Genomic DNA, 18,716 nt, shown 5'->3' with positions numbered 1-18,716 from the left:
TCAGAGGACCCGGACCGGAAGCTGGCCTGGCTCCTCCCTGAGCACATCCGGCGTGCACCTGAACCACCCCTTACTACCCCGCCCCGCAGGCTCCACGGCGTCTTCCGTCGAGCAGCACCCTTCGCCGAAGCCCGCTTGAATCAAGTCATGCAGCCCGCAGCCGAGTCCGTGTGGCGACAGCCGCGCGGCACTTATGCTAGGAGGGGACGAGTAAGAGCGAGAAGAGCCCGCGGGACGCGTGGCCCGAGCCAGCGTCAGACGGTTTCGCCCTAGTCAACCAGGATTGAGCGGCGGCTTAGCAGCGGATAGAGAGCTGTGGGTGCGCATGCGTACATATGTCTCGTTGGCGTGTTCGGGGGAGAGGGCTGGAAGTGGGCAGGTTGATGATGGACAATAAAAGGAGAAAAGATATCGGTGCTGTATTGGCCTTTTCGGCGCTCATATTTGTCGGTGTGACGGATAGTTGACATGACTGGACGCGTAAAGGGTGGAGAATCAAAGATATTTTCGAAAAAAAAAAGTAGCTGTCAGCGTAGCTTCTCCTCCCGCACGGAATAGATCATGAGTTGTGCGGCTCTTTCTGGTGGCGAGATGCTGTGTCTTCGAGGCTAGAGGATCTCTTTCTAAAGAGGCGGCCTTTCAGTTGACTCGGAGGAAGGATAGCCGGTGATCTGCACAACCCCTACCCGCCTCGCTTCTGACCTACGCACGTCTTGATGCTGTCATCTCTCTCGGCTCCTCGGCGCTTGTGTGTTATGCCCGCCGTGCGCCATCTGCTTCAGTGTCTTAACTGGCAGTAGCACTCGTGTGTCGATAAACTTCAGCACAAAACGCCTCGTGTAACCAGCCTTTTTTGCGAAGAAAAAGCTTCTAGTGCAGCGCGGGACAGCAGTCCTACGGCAGAAGGGAGAGGGAAAGCGTGCCAACCGTCCCGTCCTCTCTCTCCCTCCCTCGTTGGTTTCCACTGGTGCGTTCTTCCACGCTTCCCTCCACAAAAGCGTACACGTTGTGCGTCAGCTTTTGGGTGACTTGTCTGTGTGCACGCGCCTTCCCCTCTGCCTCCCCCTTCTCTGTATCTGCAGTGGCTGTCACTCATGTCGGCAGAGTTCACAGAGCAAGACAAGGAGGACCTCAGGGAGATCTTTCGCATCTACGACTTTTCTAAGGTCAACAAGGTTGATGACTCCGTCGCGCTGGCCCAAAAGGCCGGCCAGACACCCGCCGAGCTGTTCGACGACCTTTATCAACTCTTTAAGATCCAGAAACTGCCTCAGCGAGAGACGGTGGCCAGGCGAATGCGCGAGGCCGTTCTCAACGCCACCGACGCGGATATCGAGAGCGTGATTCGGCAAAGCGAGATGAAAGGCTTCACTGAGCGCGACGCCCTGCGCTCGCTGGAGCGCAAGTACAGTGTACAGCACCTCAATAGGCGTGTTCTGCTTGCCTCGCGTGGCAGTCACTCAAGCCCACAGTGCAAGGTCCTCGAGGAGGATTCAGAGCTGGGGCACGCGGCCGGCTCGCTGCACCACATCAAGGTGAACGAGACCAGCATGACGAGCAGCACACCTCCGGCAACCAGTGGCGATGTGACGGAAAAGGCGTCTGATTCCTCTCTTATGTTAGCCCGGCCACCCAGTAAGCTGAGTGGAGCGCCGACGCGTGAGGACCTGGACGAAGTCATAGCCGAGGAGGTGCGTGAGTGGGTGGCGAAGATGGTGGGAGACAAGTACAACGCGGATGTGTGCTCCATGCCCAACTTTGTTGATGCCCTGCGCTCTGGTGTCCTGCTGCACGTGCTGCTGCAGAAGATGGAAAGTCCTCCCATTTCGGACGAGGACCTGAAGCTACCGAAGCGGACAACCGGCTTCTTTGTTCGCGACAACGTAGCCACATTCCTGACGACAGCGAAGAGGCGCTACGACCTTGTCGACGCGCAACTCTTCACCGTCTCAGACCTGGTGGACGGCAAGAATGACCGGCAGGTGGTGACTTGCTTGATGTCAATAGCGCGCATCGCGTACAGCGCTGGCACCATCAAGGACGCGCCAAACATTATCGTGTACGAGCACGAGATTGAGCAACAGCAGAACCGCCTTACCAGGCTCGATCTGGACCGCATCGTGCAAGAGGCGGAGGCCGATGAGGGCATGCCCAGCCTCGTCGCCCGCCCCGATGGCCCGGCGGAATGGCCGTCGAGCAAGGTGGCCCCTGTGCCCGACACCACATCGCCGACTGTGCGCTCGTGCGACGAGTGCCACGGCTTCGTCACGCCTCCTACACAGGAATCACTAGGCGTGTGTGAGAGTGCGTTCACGCAACACGAGTTGGCCGCTCCTGAAGTTACAGTCGAGGGACTCGTGCGCTGCCCTGCCCCAGATACAGCAGCGGTGTGTGACACGGATAAGGTGGACGACAAGCGTGGCGAAGACACAGCTGCGGCGGCATCAGCGTCTCCGGCGGGTACGCATCCGCCGAGCACCGGCGCCATCGAGTGCGCGGCGGAACCAAACGTGCTGTCGGCACCGACAGATGTCCGAGAGCACTCCTTGCCAGGAAGCGCGTCTGTGGGGCAAGCGTCACCGACGCGCACTCCGCTTGCCCCCGCCAAAAGCGACGAGACTCTGGCGGCAGTGGCGCAAAACATCGCCGTCGCACAGCCGACCGAGACGACAGAGGAGACGACTGCGGCCCTGGGGACAGACGTGTCCGATGCGGCGCCATCGGGGCGACGCCGCAGTGGTGAGGAGGACAGCGATGGCGGCGGCCGCGTCTTTTACCTTCGCGATGGCATGATCCATCCAGCGAAGCCGACGCCGATCGAGGAAAAAGTGGTTGGTGAGCATCGCAAGAAGACAGGCCCGCGCGTCGTCTGGAAGAGCACCAGCACACCCTTGGAGGCCACGCAACCGCCGCGCTACCATAGCAGGCACTGGGACGGTATCGATGTCGCGCTGGGTCGTCATTTGAATGCGCATTACGCGAAGCACCGCCAGTCTCCGTGGCGCTTTCGAACTGTCACGGCCACATCCGGCGAGTACGTGCTGTACAACCGCCTCGATGCCAGCAGGCGTGTTGTGTTCCTGCGTATTATTCAAAAGAGGCTGTTTCTGCGCAATGCCGGCAAGCACCAGCGGTGGATTGAGATCGATGAGGCCTTAGAGGGACTGGAGAAGTTGGAAGTGTAGTGGTCACGAATGCGCGCTGTATGTGAGAGGGAGAATGGGACGGCATCAATGAGCCGGTCTTGCCGTTTAGCTGTAGGGCCAAGCAAGGAGAGAACGCTGTCTCCCCCCCCCTGCCACCCACCCTTTTCCTCACCCTGTACTTCACGCGGTCTGATGTTTTCCCCGCTGCTCTCCTTGTGAGCACCGGCCAGAAGACTCGTCCCTCACAGCTCCCCCCCCCCACCCTCCTCCGCTCTCCCTCTCTCTCCATGCACTCACCGCGTCTTGTACAGTCGAGGTTCCTCGTCGACCTTCTTCACCCATTACGGAATCTTGTGCATATATGCCGCGGTACAAATGTGTCTTGTCCTCCGCGGCTTCTTCTCCCGCCCTCCCCCTCCCTATTAGTGCCCCGCTGACGTCGCGCGCTGCCTCTTGCTTTGTTTTCCGTGTGTGCGTGCGTGTGCGTGCGTGCGCGTGCATTATTGGCGCGTATCCTATTGATGTGCTGTTTATGCCAGATGTAGGTGAGAGCAGGACCGAGGTGATTTGAGAAGACACCGGACGGAGGCGGAGGGGGAATGTGAATGAGTAACGACAGGACGTGGGAGAGGCCGAGACAATTTCTGAGGCGGCCAACACTCAAGACGTGTGCGTACTCCGGCGCCGCACCGATTTTTTGTCCGTGCCTCACGGCATCGTCCCTTTTTGGTAAGTAACGTTGTTCGTTTCGGCTCGCTTTGCCACACCGGCCCCCACCACACTCCACATCACACACACAATCTGCCTTTCTGTTTCCACCGCCGTGGGCTTCATCGTCTACCCCCTTTTCCCCCCTACACACACACGCGCGCGAAAAGAAAGGAACGAGGAAGAGCGCGTCTGGGATCCTTCTCCTTTTCTTGCTGTTTTACGTATCTCTTTTTTTTTTTTTTCGAGCTTCATCGTACATAAATGCGGGCCAGTCGGCATGGATTGCTGGCGCCTTTTTTTTGTGATTGCTATTCTGCGCTTGTGCTGCTTACTGCCTTTTTTCTCTCATGCGCCCTTCCACGGCCGCATCTTCGCCTCTTGCTCCATTCCGTTCTCTACCCAGTCGTCTCCACTTTTGGAGCGTGTATGCGTGCGTTTCGTTCTCTCTCCTGATCCTCCTTCTCGGCTGTCTAACTCTTCTCTACGACTTGGAAGCCACAACACGGTAGCACGTATGCCTCTTTGCTTCCCTTTCTGTCATCGTGGAGATGGAAGTCGCCTGTTGTGGTACTGGGTAGTCGCTCGGCGCCCCTGTTGTGGCTACGTGTTCTTTCGGTTGCATTCACCCGTTTCTATATATATATATATATCATCTCTGTGGTTGATGTCTAGGCGCACGCGCCAAGACGTGCTGTGAATGCGTGCACACGTGTGTGTGTGTGCGTGTGTGGTGGTGGTGTTGTTGTAGGGACGATAGATGTTTGTTGATCGTGTTTAGGCGCACATTGTTTTCTTCTTCCTTTTTTCACATGTCGAGTTAGATTGGCTACTAGAGGAAGATGACAAAGACAGCCGCGCCTGGTGAGGTTGATGCCGGTCTTGCTCACCGCGCACAAGGATGGGATGTGGAGGCAGACACACACACACACACATGTTCAACCGAACAGAGCGAAATGAAAACACCGCACACACGTGCTTCGAAAGAAGGCGCATGCTCAAGTGTATACAACGTGTTCTGCCCTTCACGCGATCGCGCAGGTTTTCTCTCTCCTGCTCTAGGACTTCTCATGGATGGCACCAAAGATGACCGCAATGCTGCCATGTACAGCGCAAGCGAAACAAGACGTGCGGTTGACGGCGCGCGCACCTGTTCTTCCCATCTTCTTTCCCCCTTTCCTTTTCATTCTGTCGACTGCGCAGGCTGCTTTCAGAGGCATTATGCCAGCTCATGACTGCGTAGAGACTGCGTGCGCACAGACTCTAAAAAAAAAAGGTGCTTGCTCCTGTCGCTCCTTGGGAGTGTGTCTTCATCCTCATGGCTACCATTGCCGTTGATCGTTTTTTCTTCTATCGAATGTGACATTGGCACGCCCGTTTCGCTGCGTTGCCTCAGCTATGGATCCGAAAGGCTCTTTTTTTTTGCGTGTGCGTGTTTTCCTTGGCCGCTGCTCCCTCTCGCCTGTCTTGACTGCGTGATTCACCGAGCTCTACACGCACCATCCGCGGACGCACAAAGAGACGTCCAACGGCATTCATCCGTGCGCACGCAAACATGCAACTATATTCGCAGCATTTGTTGCTGCTCTTCTCATATCTTCTCCTTTCCACACTTACTTGTCAGCGTTGTGCACCTCTGCGCCCTCCTCACTCCGGCGTGCCCCTCTTCACTGCTGGACTGCTGCCAACTGGATCATCACCCACGTGCGAGTGCACTAAGTCCCCACTCCCGCGAGTGCAAGGATGTGTCGATCTCGCTCGCCTTGGGCAAGCACCACAACAAAGGCACACGGTAGGCCATGCTGTTGGTGTTTCAAGTGGGGCCCGGAAAGCCGCGGTGCTTGGCATGTGTGGCGCTTCCTCGATGCGCACCTCTCAAACGGCTGTCTTATGGACCTGGTGCCGATGCGGCTGCGGCGACCACTCGGATACGCCTATGTTCTCTCGTCGCAACTCCGGGAGGCGAGAAAGTCGTACCAGCGCACGCGGATCATGGCGCAATCACGTGAGGAAGGCAGCGGCTCGGTAACACCGCACGAGAGCCGTGTGGCGACAGCGGATTGGCAGGGGGCTGCTTGTGTGTGGGGAGGGGAGGCGGGGGTCGCGTCAGCAATGAGGACGAGGCGACTGCTCGTTCGACGACTCCAGCTTTGAATGCGAGAGCGAGTGCCGAGTGCCGACACTGACGTACCTGCACAGGTAGAGGTGGGCCGCTGCCATGCTAATAATAGGATTGCCGCGGCACTTGGGAGGCCGCGACCCTGTTACAACCACAGTGAGAAGGCCAAAGACTCTGCTGGCGAGGCGACGCGCACGCAGACCGAGGACCTTCTTATTCTCTTCCTCTACCCGCATTACGACTCGGCGCCGACGGACAGCGGCTGGGCCGCGGTGATGCAGCGGGGCTACTTGGAGCAGCATCGCAGTATCCGGAGCGTGCACTTGATTCAACGCTGCAGACAAGATGATACGTACGGAGAGGCTTGGCCTCGGTACATCCCTTGTTTCGTCCGTGATCATGGCAAGCCAGACTGGCTCTTTGTTGTGTGCTTGAAGCCGTGCCGATCTGTTTCACGCAGTTTGGCGGCACCTGCGAGAAAAAGTACATGCGCACGGTGGCGCGTCTTCGCGATGTGGTAAGCGTGCCGTCCACCACGGTGGACTCGCCAGGGAGGACGGCGGCGCGAGCGATGGCGAGAAGCAGTTCTCTGAAGCTCTAGACCCCCAGTGGCGTCGTACGTCGATACTTTGGGCGAGTGCGGGGAGCGTTAGAGAGTGCTGTGCATGCATGCAGTCTTCGCGAGAATTATCGAAGCAGCTGTGGCAGACCGTGGCAACGAACTCGCAGCCGTCTTCGGCGACACATCGCGGGATCAGCAAAACTTCCCCCCTTTCTGCAATCGACAGCTCCGGTTTCCCCTCGAGCAAGTTGCCGCGCATCATCTCGCCGCACTCGCTCATTCCAGCGGCGCACGGTGTGTGCCGGTTGGTTGCCGTGGACGATATCAACCCCGTGTGGGCCATCGTGCCGCACCGCTCCCCTCAGCTTAAGTGTTTGGGATGATACGAGGTTCGGCAAATCCGCGCCATGCCTGTCGCCACCGCACACGTGGGAATACTTGCCGCGGTGGCGTCGTCGCACACGCGATGGCGCTGCGAACTTCCTTGGTGTACCCGATGAATGAAGCGTTTGCGTCTTGTGAGGTAGAAACGTAGAGTGCACCGCTGCGGCGCACGCACCCGACGATGCAGATAGCGTAAACCTGCGCTCTGTTTTTCTGCGCAACGAAGAGACTTGTTCGGTGCTTTCTCTGTGCTTGCTCTCTTCCGGTGGCGAAGAGCCTCTCTCTCTCTCTTTTTCCGCCCCCCTCTCCCTCACGTGCTTTTCAGCTTGTTTCTCATGCTGCAAAACCGCCAAAGCGAGACATCGCACTACCGAGGGCTCCTCCACAGATTAGCGAGAGACGATGGCGGCATCCTTCGTTGTCGAGGTGCGGCTGCGCGCGTGTCTTTGCGGAGACGCATTGCCTGAGGCTCGGCGACTTGTTCACACACAACGCACGCGGGCGCATCCGCCGCGTTTCCACTGGGCGCACTCTCTGCTAAAACAACGACCGAAAACCTGATGCGATATCTGCCATTGGTGGCCATTCCGTGTTCGGCATAGAGATACACACCGAGAGAGAGAGAGAGGCACTCTGCCGTAGATGCGCAGCCTTTCGCATATCGTCTGCATATCTTTCGCACGAAGTGTGGATCCACGTGCGCTACTCCTCTCCGCCTCGTCCACTACTCCCTCCAGCGGATACATAAATCTCCGTACGCACGCACACACACACACGTGCACACGCTGGCACAACTTGATACGCGCAGCTCAACAAGTACTGTGAGTAAGTATTGTCCCTCTGTCGAGAACTTCAATCTGCCAGGGTAGCGCTTTCCCTCTCTCCCTCTCTCTCGATTTCCTGTGCCCATTCCACAAACCTCTACAAGCCTTCACGTAAGGCACACAAGCCCTCCCCCTCCCCCCTCCCACACACACACAGCAGCATCAGCAGCACATACACCTCTTTGGCAGTCATGCCGCTCCCACCCGTCGAGTCTGGACCGGCAGCCATGACGCGCCGCAACTTCCTCGTTGAGATGAACCGCCTCCGCGTGTCGCAGTACATGCCGACGAGGAAGCAGCTTGAGGAAGAGGACCTGCGCATCGCCACGATCCGCCAAGAGGAGAAGCGTGCGAAGCATGCAGAATGGGCTGAGTCGCGCAGGAAGGCTGCTGACAGCTACAACGCCGCCGGTACCAACTCTGTCCGCCCGCTTCCTGGCAGTGTTTCGCGTTCGATGCGTGCCTCTGGCAAAGGCCAGCCAGCGGAGAACACCTACAAACTGGAGAAGGAGGAGGAAGCTGCGAAGAAGCGTGAATACAACCGCCTGTACGAGCAGGAAGCGAAGCACCAGCTGGCGATACGCCAAGCGACTTTGAAGCAGATGCACGACGATGAAGTCCGCCAGATGGAGGCACTGCGGAAGGTGAACGAGGAAGAGGACCGCAAGGTGGCCGAGGCGCACGCCCAGGCGATGGAGGAGGAGCGCCAGTACATGGAGCGCCTCAAGCAGTCGAACAAGCGTGAGCTGGCGGCCAGGAAGGCGGAGCAGCAGGCAAAGGAAGCGCGTGACCGGCAGCTGCAGGAACTCGTAAACGAGAACAATCGCCACCGCGCAGAGATGGACGAGCGCCGGCTAAAGAACGTCACACGCATGCTCCATTTGCAGAATGAGCAGTTCCACAGGGAAGCAATGCTGAACAAGAAGGCCTCCGAAGCAAAACACTACGAGGAGGTAGCCGCAATCGAGGAGCGCAACCGGCTTCTCACCAAGGAGGAGCAGGAGGCAGCGCAGCGCAAGAAGGAGCAGTTCCGCCAGGAATTTGAGGACTGCATCGCCCGCGATAAGGAATTCCGCCGTACGCACAATTACGACGAGCCTATGGAGGTGACGCGCCAGCGTAACGAGTTGGCGGCCCAGTCCTACCGCCTCGTGCTTGAGGAAGAGCGGCTGCAGAACGCGGAGCGCCGCCAGCAGTACCGCAAGGATCTGATGGATCAGATCATGGCGAAGCAGACCTACCGCATGACGCACCTGGACGAAGCTGGTATTTAGACGCGACTCGGTGTGCCAACGGAGAAAAAGGCGGTGTGCCACTGCATCAGTGGGCGTTTTCTGTTTACCCATTGGTGTTGCTGAAACGTTGCGCCGCCGTAGCCCCTACGTGACGAGACGCCGACTGAGACACGCGCCGTGACCACCGCACCCGCACGGCACGGCGGCTCGCGAGAAGTACCGTGCCGGATGGGTGCGGTGCCGCTGCCGGAATGTGGCATGTTGCGCCGGCGCTCTCAACCCCCCTCTTTCCTTCTTCACGGTTCGTCGGACCTTTCTCTCTGTCCTCGTTGCGATTCGTGAGACCCTTTGCCACGCTATTGAATGACACGCATGCGCCATGCTACCGTACCCCTGTGCGTGAACGCAGCCCTTCCTTCTCATCGTGCGCTCTCTCCCTTTCTCTCTCGCTAGCCACGCCTTACTCATACATGCAGGGACGCTTGCTCTCTTCATGTACATTTTCTAACGAGGGAGAAGGCCAAACATGCCAGCGTTTCCTCTTCTCTCCTCCGAGCTGAGCCTGCGCCTGTCTCTGTGTCTGTCTGTGTGTGTGCGCGTCTACGTGTGCCAGCCTTCTTCCTTGACTGATTCGTCCCCGCCCGGAGACCACCTTCCTTTCGCTGTGGTGTCGGCACCTCTTTATACATCTCCCTTCCGTCTCCGCTTCCCTTCAGATGCGGCCGATGCTTTTTTTCTTGCTTGTTTTTTTCCTCTGCGTCCTCTTGTTTCTTTGTTGTGAACGTGTTTCCGTGCGTGTGTGTGTGTGTGTGTGCTTGCGCGTCCAGGCGAGACTTTATCTCTCTTCCCTTCCCCTGTTGTCATGTACATGTATAGCATCACCTTGTCTTCGGCAGTAAAACCAACCGATGACAACAAAAGAAAAACACACACAGTCGGTGAGCAGGAAGAACGTGGTTGCAGCCGCATATTCCACTGCATCGTTTTCATTTTCTTCTCCGACCTCACGTTTTTTTCTCTGTGTGGGTGTTGTTGCACGCAGACGAGTGGCGGTGCACGGATGGCTCGTGCTGGTTCTTCCCCACCGACGCATCTACACCGGCTCGTCGCAGCGGCGCAAAATGCGTTCCTCTCAGCCCCCACGAGGACCCCGTAGAGAACGCGCGCTATCTTGAACAGGCGATGAGCTGCGATGCAAGCCACGAGCCACGTCTGAATTAGCGAAAGGGGTGCTAACGTCAATGGTCACTTTCTCGATGTCCTTCTTTTGCCTCCCTCGTAACCTGTATTCATATGACACTGCGCCACCCTTTGCATGAATAGTCGTCGCTCAAGGCCTAGGGAGAGACATATCCCCAGCACCACTACCCCCTAGACACACGCACACACACGTACACGTACACCGTCATACGTTCGCCGAGGGAACCTCTGGCGAGCTCCAGGAATAACGGCACGGCCGCCTTGCAGTCGCTACGCGTGGTGGCGTTCTGCATTGCCGCTCGCGCACGGTATGTGGTAGTGGTCACGTCGGCGGCTCAAGTGCTCCCTGGTATTGTCACGCCTTTGCGGCGAGGTGTATCCCGCCTCCTGACTGCCGCGCAGTAGCTTATCGCGCAGTCTTACACTGCCCTCCCCCTTCCCTCTCCCCTTTCGCTTCATGCGATATACCTAACGTCACTGTTTTTTTTTTTTTCGTTCCAGTCGGTTCTCGTCTTAACCGTCTCGGTTTCCAGCGACGTGTCTCTAATGAACGTTTCGGGCGACGGAGGGGTTCACCGAGGGACGTGCCCACGCCCAGGGGAAGACTCTGCCTCCATCTTCGCCACGTTGTCTGGTGCGCTCCCCAAAAATCAAAATCACAGCCAGTGCTCTGTGGGGAGCACGAAGGCATGCAAGGAGGAGGAGGAGGAGAGGCTCATTGTCGAGGATGCACTGCGCCGATTGCCTCAACTCGCCGCGTTTCCGCTACCGTCGATGTCTCCTTGGGCCTCGAGCCACGTAAATGATACACCGGTCGAAAACTCCTCTTTCTACTCGCGTCAAGGTACCTCGTACACTCTGGCAGCTGACGAGGAGGCGCTGCTGCTGCAGGAGCTGGTGAACATCACCGCCGGCGCCGCGCCATTCGTCTCCACTGCCGCTCAGGAGGAGCATGCCGCCGGCGGCTTGGAAAAAAGGCCGGGCGAGGCCGCTAGTCTGCTGGGTAGCAGGGAAACAGGCATACGGGTACCAGCAGCAACAGACACTGCAAATGGTGATTGCGCCTCTAGCGCACCGAAAGTGTCGGCAAGCGAGCCCGCTGCCACTTCTCCGGCTGCCTCACCTGCTCATTCCTCCACTCACACTGGAAAAGGTGCCAGCTCGTCAAAGAGACGGCGCGCCGTCGCGTCACCCACATCTTCCAAGACGGCGGTGCTGAAAGAGGAGCAGGACATCCTTGACGCCATTTTCGCTGCTGTGGACGGTCAGCAGTCCAGCGTAAGTGGTGATCTGCTGGGCGAAACGTCGTCTGCGGCGGCGGCTGAAGCGCCGGCAACTTCCGCTGACAGCGATGAGGAGATAGACGAGGTGGACCTGGTGCTGGAGCAGGCGAAACAGCTGACCTCATCGACCGTGTTGTGCGAAACTCAGCGTGGCGAGCTGATACTGCACGTTCACGAGCACATGGCGCTTCGCAGCAAACTTGCGGACCTACGCAAAACGGCCGGGGAGCCGACGTGCGTGGCTGTTGCAGAGCCATTCGATATAAGTGCCAGGGCGCCGACGCACGCAAGCACCGCTTCACCGGCGGCTCGCACTCCGTCGCAGTCGCTCAGCTGCGCCATGGGCACATCGCTCGGCGTCGTTGTCCTCTTCGATCGCCGATGGACGGTGCTCGGCATATGCGGCTCCGTAGAGGCGAGTGTGGTGAATGCCCGTGGCGCCGTCGTCTCCCTGTCACTCTGCACCTCCACCGCTGCTCTTGTTGGAGTCGATGAGACATGCGATGGGCGAACGGCAGCCACTGGTCACGCAAGAGGCACGTTTGTTCTTTGGTCGCTGCACACGTTCTCCCCTCTGCGAGTCGTGTCCGATGAGAGCAGGGTGCCGGTGCTGCGTGTAATGCACCTGCATCGCGACCCGACACGCATTCTCGTCCTGGATAGCAGTGGTGCCGTGAGGTTTTTTCAGTTTTGGAAAGTGATGGCGAAGTACATGTTGCGCGCCACCTCCGTCACCTCCGCTTTAGTGGCGGCGCCGATCAGTGACATTGATACGCTGCCGTGTCCCAGCAGCTTCTACATGGCTAATCTGACAACGCTGAAGCAGCACATGCCGTGCAGCAACGGAGAGGAAAGCGATGGTGACGTCAGCGCGCCGTGGCTATGCGCACCCCCACCGCTTCCACCGGCAACGGCCACCGCGGCAGGCATATCGCGGACGACGTGGCCCGCCATCGCTGGCAAGCACTTTGTCGCCGCGGTAAGCAATGATGCGGTGCTGGTATACGTTGTAGAGACAGGATTGCAGGGCACCGTCACAGGCGTGGCGCGCCACAGCCACCCACCCTCGTCGGCGCTCAGCAACGAGCTCGTTCGCTTTGTCGTGATGGAGCTAGGGACGTCGACGCCGCGGCTGCTGCTGTGCATCTCTTGGAACACAGAGGTGGAGCTGCTGTTGGTGAATCTGCGGCTCCCAGAGCCGAGCGGCAGCAGGAAGACGGCAGCGGCAGAGCCGATGCTGGAAGGCCTGGAGCGGCTTGCCCTGCTGCGGGTGTCGGCGCCGCTGGTGCAGATGGTTCCGCTGGCGGGATGCAGCGTGCTCCTGTGTGACCAAAACAGTGACGCTCAGCTCATGGACGCATCCGTGGCGGTTATGGTGGAGCGGCACCGTTTTGGCTCTCTCGAGTACGTTGGCTTCGCAGGCCGTCTGTGTGGCGTCAAATACCACGGGACCGCCGCGTCGAACCGCGCCGCGGCGTTGCTGATGGGCAAAGAGCACGCCTACGGCATCTCGCTTCGTTCGTGGCGAGAGAGACTGTCCTCACTTCTAGCGCGCCGCAAGTACACCCAGGCACTGGACCTCGCGAAAGGGTTCGCCGAGGAAGTAGCGCTCTCCACCGTCGGCTTCAGCAGCAACGCCGCGAACTGCCGCCGCGAACTGCATCAGCTCATGGAGCGCATCCTCATCGCATACGTGGAGAGCCGTCTTGCTGCGCTGCCGAGGACCGAGGCGACAGGCAAGAGCAGTGGCGGACCGCCAAAGCAGTCAGCAGGAAACAGTGGCCCTATTTGCGGGACCGAGTGCCTTCTTGATGTGCTGCAGCAAATTGCATCCTACTGCAGCGCCGTCGACGGATTAAACTTGCTGTATGGCCCCGTCGCCCTCGCACTTCAGCAGCGGGGGCTGCTTTCGCACCTGCTGTACGTGCTAGAGCAGTTTATGCGGCACGGCATTATCACGTACATGCCCGAGACGCTGATTGAGCGATTTATTCATCTGTTCCTCGATGATGCTGAACTCGATGCGGTGGAGGTGGCGCTGGGAATGCGGCCGCGAGCACCACAAGATGGAAAGGAAGCGCGAGGCGACGTACTCGATGCGGGGCAGGTTGCAGATTCAGCCGCGAAGATAAGCGGCAGGGACCGTGTGGAGCTGGCCCTTATGTTCCTCGACTCGGGCGCTCCTACTTTGCTGCGGCTTGCGCAAGAGCACGGTTTGGTACGCCTAACTGTGACCATCTTGTCGCTGCGGCAGCAGCGCTACGTCGACGCCCTGGCGTACGCGTTGGACGAGGAGCAGAAAGCAGACGATGGCCTTCACGGGAGTGACCGTGGCACAGACGTCTGTGCGTCACGGGTACTGGCGTGCCCAAATCTTTTCGGCTCACCCGACGCCGCCTCTGTGGCTGTTGACTTCGTCGAGTGTACCTTGAAGGGTGTCAGCCTCCTGCCAGGGGCTTCTCTTGCCATCGGTGAACAACGTCCGGCCAAGAGGGCGATTCTCGAGTATCTTCTGAGGACGGCCCCCAGTGACGGCAGGAACACACACAGCAGTGCCGTTGGTGGTGGGGTGCACAACCTGCTCCGTTTCTTGCGACGGCAGCCGGAGCACGCCATGCGTGTGCTCCTGTTCGCCCTCTCCGACGAAGGCCCGTGTAGTCCGTGGGGCGGCGCTGATGGACTCTCTCGCACCCAGTTTGTGTCTAGTGTATATTTCATCTTGACTGGGGGCTCACGCACGCGGCCGCGCCACGCAACGGAGAGCGACTTGCTGTCGGCGAGCGGCCAACGGCAGGGGCCGCTGGATCTTTTCCGCATTGACGATGATTCGTTGAACCGCCTCCCGGCCCTGCGGACGCTGAAGGCGACCGAGCTGGCGCAGCGCCCCTTCCCGCCGTACATCGCTGTCCACACCTTCCTCGCTGGGGCCGCCATCTTCAATGAGCTTTTTCTCTCCACGGACGCCGGCGAGCTCGCCAGCGACGAGCCGGACCGTCCGCCTGTGCGCCTCGACGTGTGGCTTGACCTGGTCATCCAAGACGTGCTCTTTGCGTTTCAGAGCGCTGAGAGGGCCGAGGAGCGGCGAGAATTGCAGGAGCACCTGCTCCGCGTCCTCGCCCCCGACCTGCTTCCGCCATATCGTGTCGCCGTCTTTCAGTCAGACTTCACGCGGCTTCGCATGGCGCGCTGCCTGGCCGCCCTCTTTTGCAAGGAGCAGCGGTATGCAGAGGCGATTGCGTGCTACACGGACCCTTTGCAGAACTGCGTGGATGCGCACCTACAGCAAGACGTGTTCAAGATGCTCCGTGACGAGATGCAGCACTTGCAAGACATGAGGACGCAAACAATGAACCGCGCCCAGCAAGAGTCGAGTCAGAGCCAACGCCTTGAAAACAGCGCGCGTGACAGCGATCGCGATGCCGCGTCGCTTATGGGCGGATCGGCCACGTCTGAGGTGGGCGGAGGCTTTGACGACATCGTCGAGCAACACTTCAGTAAGGAGTCCTCGTTGATCTCGCCCACCGTTACCGCCACAACCACGGCTCCTATCGACGCTGCCATCAAGGCCCTCCAGCGAGCGGTGATGAGCCAGGTGGAGTTGCTCGTCCGCATCGACGCGACGGCGCTCGCGCAGTTCATCTTCGACTACTTGCCGTCGAACCAACGCGAGGTGATAAATCTACTTCGCGGCTCTAGCGCCGCCTTCATGGACTACCTCGATGAGCTGGTGACCCAAGGCGACCAGGCGGTAGCAAACGACATGAGCTTGCAGAATACGTACATTGAGCTCCTCTGCGCACATGCTCCGAGGCGCGTGTACAGCTATCTGCAGGAAAAGGGCAATCGAGTCACCTACGATGTGCAGCTGGCGCTGCGTGCCGTGCGCAAGCACCGCATCGCCGACGCCGCCGTATACTTGCTGGAAAAGGCGATGATGATCGAAGATGCGATGACGGTGATGCTGCGGGCCGTGCGCGAGCTGCTCGGTGCTCTTCGCGAAGAGGTTTTGACCCGCGTGACTACAGGTGCGGAAGCAGCAGCTGAGGCGCAGGGCGACCAAGACCGTGACGGATCATCTCCCCCGCTGTTCACAAGCACACCCGGTACTGAAGCAGGCGAAGCGGCGACGCAGCGCGGATGCAGGAGGCGCTCGACTCGCGGAAAGGATGCCCCGCCGCTGACGTTCGAGCTCGCCACTTTGGATTCCGCGACTGAGTTATGGCGCTTTGTCGGCATCGGGGAGGAGCTGTGCGGCAGGCATCAAGCAGAGCGCGTCACGGGGGGCTCGTCGACCACTGACGCCGCCGCCCCTCTTGCAGCCGTGTCTTCGCGCACCTTTTCTTCGGCTACGCACGCGTTTCCCGGCGGCTCTCCGCAGCACCCCGAGTACTGGTTTCGACTGCTTGATGTCTTCATGGTGCCACGCCGGCTCTTGTGCGAGATGATGACGCAGGATGATCGGCTGCACGCTCTCGACACAGCCCCGGTGCCAGCTCGGCCATTCGCAAGCAGCGACCCCACAGGTATGAGCAACGAGCTGGATGCTGCCGCTCACATCGCCATGGCGTCCCATGCTGGTGCGGCAGCCGCGTCGCTGGCACACCCGCTCTCTGCTGCGGGGCCACCGCAGCACTTGGCGAGCTTGACCACACCCCTCAGCAGAGGGCAGAGACGGTGCGTCGAAGCGCTTGTCGCGGTCTACACCCAGTACACCTCCAGCATTCTGCAATCGATGATGCGCTCCCTCGACATCGCCGTCGTCGTGGACAAGGTGGTGCAAGACAACAAGGACGGGACATTTCGCGCCCTCAAGCCCATTCTTTTGGATATGATGGCCACCCTCAGCTTCGACCTCGAGGCGAGTCGTCTGTGCAAGCTTGCGACAGAGCGTGACGTGATACTGCTGGGACGCGAGCTCTATCAGATGCTAAACAGGAGCGTTGTGCCACAGTCGGACTGCTGTGCCTTTTGCCACATTCACCTCTGTAAGCCGCCTCTGCCGCAGCCAGCGGGAGACGAGGTGGGTGCTGCTGCCGCTGTCGGCCTCGTACCTTCGGCAGTTTCCGTGTACACGTGTGGGCACGCCTTCCACACGGTCTGCGCTGCGCAGGCGATGGGGTCGCGCCAGGGGTGCGGGATTTGCATGCGGAGCAGGTGTTCTTCTGGCAAGCCGGGAGGATCCGAGGTTTGTGGCAATGCCAGTGGTGCATCAGCCGCGTGGCCTTCCACAAGCGGCGGCGCTGCTGCCGATCGCGCTGGGCACCGGGACCATGCCGACCCTGTGACCACCGTGGTCATGCGGGCAGCGGAGAGGACCATCGATGTGGCTCGCATGCAGCGCCGCGTGCGCCAGACGAAAATGAAGATGGACCACCCCGAAGACCTCTACTCCGTGCTGAAGTCGCTCCTGGCATGGGACACCACGGCATCCGACTCTTCGCTCGGCAAAGCTGGACCTGGTGTGACGAGAGACAGGTCAGGCAACTGTGTGCTTGCGCCGTCTCCATCAGTGCCTGCCGTGGCCGGGCAGGTGCACGACCCCGTGACAGGCGGGGTGACAACCACGCAGGACAAGGTCCTCGACACCCTCACTGATGCGGAGATCCTGGAGCTGTTTGGCGGGGCCTGATGCGCAGAGTCTTCACTTGATCCTTGGTTGCGGGGACCTCTGCTATGGTTAGCTCGTGCGCTTGAAATGATGGAGACCTAATGGTGTCCGCCTTTCCCACGGGTGCGTCGCTGATTTAACCGCACTTCGCTTCCGTCGTTTTCTCGACTCTTGCTTCCCAGCATGCGTGCGCGGGGGAGGGGAATTGCTCACCGAACCGCCCGTAACAAAAAAAAAAAGAAAGGGGGACCCTTTGCGAAGTTGTTGTGCGCGGCTGTGCCACCGCACACGTCGACTCCCCGCATACGCGTTCCATCTCTAGCTGCGATCCCTCTATGCTGTTCTCGTCCCCTTCATTACTGCTTTGTCTTCGACGCCGATCCTTCGACACACAAAACACACGCACACGGGCGAACAAGCACACTTCTCTATTTCCGATCTCTGTCGCCGTCGTGCGCACATGAAGCGAGCTGACGGTCGCGAGTCTCCTCGGGCGGTGCGCGCCATTCACGTCGCCACCAACGTGCTGGCCAACTGCCACAGCAGTGCCTGTGTCGAGATTGGCAAGACGCGCGTCCTGTGCGGTGTTCGCCCGCCGCAGCATCTGGTTCAGGAATACCGCGGCACGCGCGGACGTGTCAGTTGCCAAGTCCACCGCAGCTTGGCCTCCTCGTCGAACCTTGACAACTCTGGTGACCGCGACATGGCCCTTGCGCTGGAGGGAGTCGCAGAGCAAGCCGTGGTGCTGGAGCGCATTCCACAACTGCTGGTGGGGGCCCTAATTGAAGTGGTGCACGACGACGGGGCTGTATGGGATGCCGCAACGACGGCCTTGTGCGTCGCTCTCACGGCAGGTGGCGTGGAGGTCTACGACACCTTTTCGGCGTGCAGCGCCGCATTGCGGCGCGATGGTGCCATAATTGTCGACCTCACGCGAGAAGAGGCGGCGACGGCGATGGCGAGCGTGGTAGTGTGCAGCGGCCTCTCCCTCGGCGGCGTGTACTACTGCTGCCACAAAGGCGCGTGTGAGGCAACAACGATGAGCCAGCTGGTGCAGGCGGCGACGAAGGGGCTGCAGGTGCGCAAGGTCCCGCTCTTAGAGCAAATCCGGAACCAACTAGTCTAGCCTGGCATGTCTACGTAGGTCTGGTGTGTGTGTGGTGGGGGGGGGGAAGGGGGAGGATTGCGGACGTGGTGCTGCATCCACGACTATTCATGGAGCCGAGGGAGCTTTCGCTGGGTCACGCGTGGACAACGCTGTGTTAACCGCACGAGTAAGATAAACCGGAAACGAAAAAAAAGTAACGTCCTTGCTCCTTCCCCAATCTTTCGTGCCGCAGCGACGACAAAAAGAGGCACAGATGGCCTGCCAGGAGGTGTGCACGTGGCGCAGCTCCTCTGCGTGCAGGTCCACCGGCGAGCGTGGTTGCGTTACTCTCTCTTCTGACACCTTCGAGCTGGAGGCTCGACGGAATCCTTGGTGTTGCTTGTTACTGAACGGAGAGAGACGACGAATGAGGGCGCGCGTCTTTTCTCGGATCGGGCACCGAACTCGCTGTCATGGTGTGCACCACGTGATGCGCGATTTTCGGCTTTTCGCCTGGCGTTCTGGTGTCTTTGCTGCTGGACGTTGCTCTCGTTGCCCCT

At 59.6% G+C, this 18,716-nt stretch overlaps 4 protein-coding genes across 4 annotated transcripts; all 4 read left to right on the top strand.

Annotated features, from left to right (window-relative positions):
* Window positions 1–1,094: 1,094 nt before the first annotated feature.
* LDBPK_365150 (hypothetical protein, conserved) lies at window positions 1,095–3,185 on the top strand (the record flags this gene model as incomplete). The annotated part of the gene is made up of 1 exon (XM_003865581.1): window positions 1,095–3,185. The coding sequence occupies one exon, from the start codon at window positions 1,095–1,097 to the stop codon at window positions 3,183–3,185; it is 2,091 nt and encodes a 696-aa protein (XP_003865629.1).
* Window positions 3,186–7,934: 4,749 nt separating this feature from the next.
* Window positions 7,935–9,017, top strand: LDBPK_365140 (hypothetical protein, conserved; the record flags this gene model as incomplete). The annotated part of the gene is made up of 1 exon (XM_003865580.1): window positions 7,935–9,017. One exon carries the CDS (start codon window positions 7,935–7,937, stop codon window positions 9,015–9,017), a length of 1,083 nt encoding a protein of 360 aa, XP_003865628.1.
* Window positions 9,018–10,952: 1,935 nt separating this feature from the next.
* On the top strand, window positions 10,953–17,090 carry LDBPK_365130 (hypothetical protein, conserved; the record flags this gene model as incomplete). The annotated part of the gene is made up of 1 exon (XM_003865579.1): window positions 10,953–17,090. The coding sequence occupies one exon, from the start codon at window positions 10,953–10,955 to the stop codon at window positions 17,088–17,090; it is 6,138 nt and encodes a 2,045-aa protein (XP_003865627.1).
* A 439-nt stretch (window positions 17,091–17,529) lies between these two features.
* LDBPK_365120 (exosome-associated protein 4, putative) lies at window positions 17,530–18,195 on the top strand (the record flags this gene model as incomplete). The annotated part of the gene is made up of 1 exon (XM_003865578.1): window positions 17,530–18,195. The coding sequence occupies one exon, from the start codon at window positions 17,530–17,532 to the stop codon at window positions 18,193–18,195; it is 666 nt and encodes a 221-aa protein (XP_003865626.1).
* Between the last annotated feature and the right edge of the window lie 521 nt (window positions 18,196–18,716).

Source organism: Leishmania donovani, chromosome 36, assembly GCF_000227135.1.
Source record: "Leishmania donovani BPK282A1 complete genome, chromosome 36".
NCBI classification, from domain to species: Eukaryota; Euglenozoa; class Kinetoplastea; order Trypanosomatida; family Trypanosomatidae; genus Leishmania; species Leishmania donovani.
The sequence above is the reverse complement of the archived record's forward strand: the minus strand, read 5'-3'. Positions and strand labels throughout refer to the sequence as shown.